Here is an 8,133-nt window from a genome sequence, read left to right as displayed (position 1 = left end):
GAAGTTGGTGATCAATTCCAAAATGAATTAAATGTGGAAATTCAAACCAACTCTTCCAGTACACAACAAATGGATCCACCCAGTACCATGCACCCATTTCAACCAAATTTAAGATGGCTCAAAAATCACCCTCCAGAATTAATTATTGGGAATATTCATGAAGGCGTGAAAACAAGATCATCTACTATGGAAGCATTGTTCACGTGTTATCTATCTCAAATTGAACCGAAAGAAGTGCACGAAGCTCTTAATGATCCGGATTGGATAAATGCTATGCAAGAAGAGCTCGATCAATTCAAAAGAAATGATGTTTGGGAACTTGTTCCAAGACCGGCGAACCACAATGTTGTAGGAACCAAATGGGTCTTCCGGAACAAAGCAAACGAAGAAAGCGTGATTGTTAGGAATAAAGCAAGGCTCGTTGCAAAATGATACTCGCAAGAAGAAGGAATAGATTTTGATGAAACCTTTGCACCGGTGGCCAGACTTGAAGCAATCAGAATTTTCCTAGCCTACGCCGCACACAAAGATTTCACTGTTTATCAAATGGACGTGAAAAGCGCATTCTTGAATGGTCTACTCGAAGAAGAAGTTTATGTCGAACAACCCCCAGGTTTTGAGGTAAAAGGCGAAGGTGATAAAGTCTACAAACTTAAAAAGGCATTGTATGGGTTGAAACAAGCACCTAGAGTTTGGTATGATACTTTGTCAATGTTCTTGATAAGCTGTGGATTCACCAAAGGCCTTGTTGACAAAACTCTATTTAGAATTCAAGATGGTGATCATATTTTATTAGTGCAAATTTATGTTGATGATATTATTTTTAGAAGCACTAACAATTCTTTGTGTGAGAAATTTTCGAAGCTTATGCAGAACAAATTTGAAATGAGCATGATGGGTGAATTAAATTACTTCTTGGGCTTACAAGTCAAACAACTGAAAGAAGGAGTATTCATCAATCAAGCAAAGTACACTCGCGACTTGATAAAGAAGTTTGGCCTTGATGGAAAATCATCGATCAAAATTCCAATGAGCACATCAACAAGGCTAGACAAAGATGAAGATGGAAAGGATGTCAATCAAACAAAATATAGAGGAATGATTGGTTTTCTTCTATATCTTACTGCAAGCAGGCCGGACATTTCTTATGCTGTGGGAGTGTGTGCAAGATTCCAAGCAAATCCAAAAGAAAGCCACCTCACCGCAACAAAGAAGATCATACGATATCTGAAAGGCACAATCAATGTTGGATTGTGGTATCCAAAAGGTACAGATTTTACTCTAACAGGTTTTTCAGATGCGGATTTTGCAGGTTGCAAGATAGATAGAAAAAGCACTTCCAGGACATGCCAGTTCTTGGGGGAAGGCTTGTTTCTTGGTTCAGCAAAAAGCAAAATTCCATCGCAACTAGTACCGCTGAGGCCGAATATATTGCTGCAGGAAGTTGTTGTGCGCAAATTTTGTGGATGAAGCAACAATTGAAGGATTACGGAGTTAATTGTGATGACGTTAGTATTTATTGTGATAATACTAGTGCAATCGCTATCACATACAATCCGGTGCTTCACTCAAGAACCAAACACATCGACATTCGACACCATTTTATAAGGGATCACGTTGAAAAGAAAAATTTGAAGATCGAATATATCCCTACGGAGAACCAAGTTGCTGATATTCTCACGAAGCCTTTATGCGAAACGAGATTTTCAACATTAAGGCACGAGTTGGGAATGATCGAAATGAGCTAAGTATCACTGATCTTAATCTCTCAATTTAAATTGATACTTGTGCTCAAAATTAACTGTTTTACGTGGATAAATTGTTTTAAGTGTTTATATGCATGTTTTTATTCGAAATGTTTATGTGATAAAATTGCAATATGTGTTAGAAATTTATTTGTGAATTTGCATGTGTGATTTAACGTGAGATCATATGCCATGCAAATTAATTTGATAAAATGTGCAATTCGTGATTTATTTGATCATTTGTTTAAAATTGCATGTTTTAATGTGTTAATCAGTTTTTGAGTATGTGTTCATGTTTCTGTAATTTAACTAATTTGTTTGCATGAACAATTTGCTCTAAAATGTGTTTTACCGTGTTTATTTATTTAAATATATATATATATATATATATATATATATATATATATATATATATGTGTGTGTGTGTGTGTGTGTGTGTGTGTGTGTGTGTGTGTGTGTGTTTTGTGTATATGCTTATATGAAATAATGTGTTAAAATGTTTTAAGTTAATATTTTTGTTAGTTTCTAAAATTTTTTTTGGAATCTGATTTTGCATGTTTATTTTATATAAAGTTGTTTCTAATTATAAAATTGGAATATGTGTTTTATATTTGTTAATTTCCAAAATATGTGTGCTTTAATTGGCAAATGCCGTGTATATGTGTTTAATATTTTGGTATGTGTGATTAATTATTTGTGGAGTTATTTTTGCTACTAACGAGATGTTTGAGTGTTATTATATCTGTGGTACATGTTTTTGAGAAGGAAATCAGGAGATAAAGGAGGAAAATCAGAGTTTAATTGGGTATCAAACCTCCACCCATAAACTCCTACACTTTCTAAACCTCCACCCAACCTAAAACCTCCCCCCATAATCCTCTCCTAGATCAAATCTTTCCAAACTGATCTACTCTCTCTCTCAAATCGGCACCCCATACCTTCTCTCAGCTTAATAATATCAATCGTCTCCCACAGAGCAATTAAAACCTAACCCCTCATTCAACTCTCCCCTCTAAACCGTTGCCCATCAAATCTCTTCCCATCCACCGCCATCTCGGCCAATGAGAAGCCTTGCCGCTATCCATCACATCCCGTAAACTCTAAACGACGGCAAGAAGTATTAACTCTCCATCGGCAAGTGAACTGATTACCCTCCTGACCGCCCTATATATTGGGAGAGCGCCGAGACATACCCGTTGTGGAAGATTTTGTTTTTTGAATTTTTGCAGGTGCAAGATGGTGTCCAACGAGTCTCTGGAAAACGAGATGAGGAAGCAAAGTCAGAGAACTTGGGAGAAAGTTCTCAAACAACCCCGAAGGGCAACGCGAACGGATGTACGCAGAAAGGCAGGAGAAACACCAAGCAACCCTCTAGTGTTAATATCTGAAGAAAAGGAGCAAGAAAAGGAGTCGCCACAAATTCAAGCTATAGCAGAATCACCACCGCGTGAACCTGGCTTCATATATGAAGAAGATGGGGATAAGAACCCGTTGGCAGAACAAGACAAGGTGGAAGGGTCTGAGCCTTCATTCATGAAACTCTCACCAGTTGTTCAACTGGATATGTATGCTGAGATTCTGAATATGAGCAATTCAGAATATCTCCACTATTTAAAACAACTGACTTTTGGACTGGTTCTACGTCCTCCCGGTTTTAGTTTTGATGGGCTCTATCAACCTCCTCCTCTACCAGAGCCTCTCCCAAAGTTTCCACCAAGTATGCCAGTTCTTGCACCAATGCCACAAGAGGTCCCTCCTCCTCCACCGCCTCCTCAGCAGATGCCACTCAACCCGTTCATCCGTCCTCCAGTGGACTTTACGAGGTTTTTCAATCAAACCTATTCTTCATCAAGTTCAAACGGGTCAATGTTTGAGGAAAGCGAGTCCAGTGATGACTCTGGACAGGGATATGCACCTTCACCGCCAGGAGGCTATGGGATTGGTGATGACTCAGATGATTGCATGAGCACTGGTTTCTCTGCTTGCTGAAGAAGTGTTTTGTTAACTCTCTCTCTCTCTCTCTCTCTCCTTCTCCCTAAGAAGGAGATGAATAAAATTATGGTTGTTTCTTTTGCTACTGGTTTTCTCTGACTTTCTATCTCTCCTACAAAATATGATAAATCTCTAAGTTCTTTAAAAAGAACAAAAAGTTTCGTAGCCAAAAAGATAAACAAAAAAAAAATATATGAACAGAAAAATTGATTATAAAAGCAATTAAAAAAAATGATGAATAAAAATAAATATTATATGGCTACAAAAGGGATAAAAGAATAAAAGAATTTAGAGGAGAAGTGTCAGAAGAATTAAGAAGAGATATACCAGTGGAAGTTGCAGTTGGAGTTGCTATTGAAAATAGGGAGCAATTATCTAGTGTACTGCCAGTACACAATACCGAGTCCACTATGCCTACCATGGACCCTGTTCTAGAAAATAAAGATTTATTTACAGAGAACTACACGAGAACAGAGGTCTTAGAAGAAGAAATTGGTGATCTCAATCAAGAAGCCGAATCACCTGAAGTAGAAGGGATGCAACTCATCGACACAATTATTCTCACAGATCCGAATAGAAGTCCGTTCGGATCCGCTCAAAATTTTGTGCAGATGGATGAACAAGAAGATGGCATATTTTCATCCTTATTTTCCAAGGTTGCCGAATCCAGTGATGTTGTATGTCAAACAATTGGAGAAAAATTGGTTGAACAAAATCAAATGCTAGAACAACAACACACGGATACCCGAGTCAATCTGAAAGAATTAATGGAGCATCAAAATTCTTTGAAGACTCAAATTGACAAATCAGAAAGAAACTTGAAAGGAGAAGTGACGAAAGGCTTACTTGAAGTCATTCAACTCATGAAAAAGGAACGTGAAGCTGCTGAAAAGATTCACAACGAACGTCACTTGAGACAGATCAAAGCAATTCAAGACCAAGAAAGCCGAATCAACAAACTTGAAGTTGAACTCGCAGTTACAACAAACAAGCTGGACAACTTACAAGCTGTTTCCATTGAAACGCACAACAGTGTTGAAACTGTGAAGGCAAACCAAGACCGAGACTTTAAGACCCTTGCATTTTTGGTTGATAACGCCAAAAGGGGGGAAGAAATACTCAGTCACTTGGGTTTGCAACAACAAGAATTTATTCTTGGAAGTCAACAACAGCCAGTAATATCGACTCAAGGTAGAGGCCGAAGTCGCGGACAACCCTCAAAAGAACCATCTCAGATTGGTTTTGCTCAGTTCGCGAATCCTAGTCTTGGTACGAGTACATCGAAAGTTGCTGAAACTCGTGGCTGGTTTGAATGCTCAAAAGGTCCCGCCACTCAGACAACCGTATGGACGAAGGAAAATTTACCAAGCATGATCAAGAAATGGCCTGCAGCTGATCAAGCCCAATGGATCTCGGGCAAAAATAAAGAAGAAGAAGGTAAACGGAGAAGAACCGAGATGTGGTATGAACTAAGAGATTTCACTGGAAATATGGGCGTGAATCTTGGAGAAGAAAGAATCTTCGAAGAATGTGTTGTATGGTGGGAAGCTGGAGTTCTTCCGGGCACCAACATCAAGGAAGCTTTTGGATTTTACATGGCTGGGCAAGTTACAAAGAGATTCCAGAATGTGAAATTCAAAGATGATTTCTTCAAGCTCAGGGAACATGTCAAGGATATTTTGAAGCAAGACATGGGGAGTGAAGAAACCTAGAAGGTAATCTGGAAAATTCTCTTAACCTGATATATTCTCTATTTTCGAACCTCTGTTGCGTTTTTCTCTAAAAATTCAAAATATATCAATAATAATTTCCCAAGGTCTATTTTGAGTCTTTAATTTTATTTTTTTAATGTAATTTGACTTTCGTGAATTAAAAGACAAGAAATATGTCAAACGCACGACAAAATTAAAAATGATGATGATCAAAATAAAAATAATTCAAGATGCGTTTAGGAGCTTGTCTAAAAATTAATTCACAAGTTTCTTTTGATTGTGTCTAGAAAACCATTTGTTAAACTCATCTTGGCTTTGTCAAATAAAATTGAGAAAAAAAATTATTTTTTCAAAGACTTAAAGCCAATGACTGAGTATAGGTTTTGGCAGTATCAAAAGGGGGAAAATTGTTAGGAATAAAGTGTAATGGTTTTGATATGCCAAATATGTATTTGTAGATCCCCCAATTTAATTTTATAGGTCTAGTAAAGTCTTAGACCATGATCGGGAAATTATTTAAGTTGCAAAAGAGAAAAACAGAGGAAGATGCATGAAAATGAAAGAAGAAGATATCAAGCCGAAATCAAGAATTTGTCTGGAGAAAATGGCAAATTGAAGAAGAAGTTGAATGGTGTAATATTCACGTCAATGCTACTAAAGAGATATCCCAGAAGAATTTTCGTTGAAGAAAATTACGATTGGAAGAATGCAAGAAATTAACTTGGAGATCAAGCATCTATGGAAAGAAAGGAATACACCAAAGAAGATTGGAGATTTAATCAAAGGTTGTACGGACGAAGTGGATGATGTTTGATATATTATGCGAAATGGCTCAAGTTTGAAACTCATCATCAACAATTTTACAAGGTAAAATTTGAGAAGTCAAATTAAATTAAATCTGATAGAGTTGGGCGCTAGTCTAGCATTGGGAGCCAGTTTCAGAGAAATTGAGATTAATTGGAATTGGGAGCTAGTTCAGAGAAATTGAAATTGGGAGCAAGTTTCAAATGGAACCAAATTCAAATTGGAGCACGAGGAGAAGTTGGGAGCCAATTGCATGTCAATTGCAAAGGAGAAATTCAAATTGGGTTGGGTCGAAGTTCAAAGCCAATTTGAAGTCTGAGAACACCAGACGTGAGAATGAAGAAGAAATTACAGTGAAAATATTCTCACAAGGAAAAATACTAGTCTAACTAGTATGGGATATGGGATTAAATTAAAGAATATTGACTAGTATGGGATATGGGATTAAATTAAAGAATATTTTTTATCCCAAAGATACAAGGACCACTTCAGAACTGATCAGAGAATTCATTCTACACCAAAACAGAGACCCAGATATTCCCACTCAACGTTAAACCAGAGGAATAGTATTCCCACTCAACGTTAAACCAGAGGAATATCTGATGAAGTTTGGGAGCTCATTTACATGGAGATGAAGATCCATCAACGGCTAGCTTATCTCTTTCTGACATCTTTGCCAAAAGATAAGATAAGATCTCTGACAAACAATTAAGATACTGAATTCAAAAATGAGATCGTCTCTATCCAACTCGCAGATCCTCATTACCAGCTATAAAATGATGAAGATGTGAAGACTTGAAGAAGCACGGAGCAGAGAAAAATATACGAGCAAGAGCTAAAAATTCAAAGAGCTAAAATCTTCAAGTGTAAGAAAAAGAACTCAGAGAGCTTCAAAGAAATATTCTGCGAGTTCTTAAACAGAGCATAAAAATCAAGTGCTTTACTTGATTCTTTCAAAGAGAGAAAACACTCAGAGCGTTCAAGAGAAATCTTTCAAGAGTGTTCATCTTCATCAAAGAGACCTGCGCATCATTGAAGATCAACTACAGAGTCTCAGAAGTTGGAAGCAAGACAACACTTGTTTTGGAGCAAAACAAGAGAAGGGAGGAAAGTAGCACGGAGCTGTGAAATCCTGGATTGTCACACGGAGCTGTGAGATCCGAAGCAGCAGTGTCGGAGGCACTGGGCGTGATTGGTGTGGTCTTGGTGATCAAAGCACCAGATCACGGATACGTTTCTACCAGAGTGTGGAAGACGGGGGGAAAGTAACGTGGAATCGTGAAATCCTGGGATAGTAGCGCGACGACGTGAAACCCGAAGCAGCAGTGTGGTGTCACTGGGCGTGATTAGTGTGGGCTTTGTGATCAAAGCACTAGATCACAGAAATTCATTGTATCTTGGAACCAAGAAGTGGTGGATATAGTGAATTGCTCTTGGAGATAAGAGCAAGTGGAGTAGGAGGATTACACCACCTCGCGAACCACTATAATTGTCTTGTGTTCTTTACTGCTTTCTTTACTTACTGCTCTTTACTTAATTGCTCTACACGAAGATATATCCTCACACAATCTCACACACACTTTATCTTTATGTATTTCCGCTGTGCACCATACTCTAACAATCTAGTTATGAGTTTTGGTTTATCTCTGTCTTAGCGATTGTTATGCTGTGCGAAAAAGTTTGAAAGTCTATTCACCCCCCCCCCCCCTCCCTCTAGACTTTCACCTTACCTCTTTTGGGACCAACAACACGCCTACGAGAACGATTCTACCCGACACACGTAAAAGCTTCTATGCACGAAGAGTTCCTCCACCTAAAACAAGGAGCGACCACCGTCACAGAATACCATAGATGATTCCTCGAACTGGCACGCTTCGCGC

The 8,133-nt window shown here is 38.1% G+C and overlaps 1 protein-coding gene across 1 annotated transcript; it reads left to right on the top strand.

The window, feature by feature from the left end:
• The first annotated feature begins 2,981 nt into the window (after nucleotides 1-2,981).
• LOC109158797 (zinc finger C3H1 domain-containing protein-like) lies at nucleotides 2,982-3,734 on the top strand. Its single transcript, XM_019306692.1, has one exon. It carries the CDS (start codon nucleotides 2,982-2,984, stop codon nucleotides 3,732-3,734), a length of 753 nt encoding a protein of 250 aa, XP_019162237.1.
• Nucleotides 3,735-8,133: the final 4,399 nt, after the last annotated feature.

Source organism: Ipomoea nil, unplaced genomic scaffold (assembly GCF_001879475.1).
Source record: "Ipomoea nil cultivar Tokyo-kokei standard unplaced genomic scaffold, Asagao_1.1 scaffold2826, whole genome shotgun sequence".
NCBI lineage: Eukaryota > Viridiplantae > Streptophyta > Magnoliopsida > Solanales > Convolvulaceae > Ipomoea > Ipomoea nil.
Note: the sequence above shows the minus strand (reverse complement) of the source record. Positions and strands in the feature narration are given on the sequence as shown.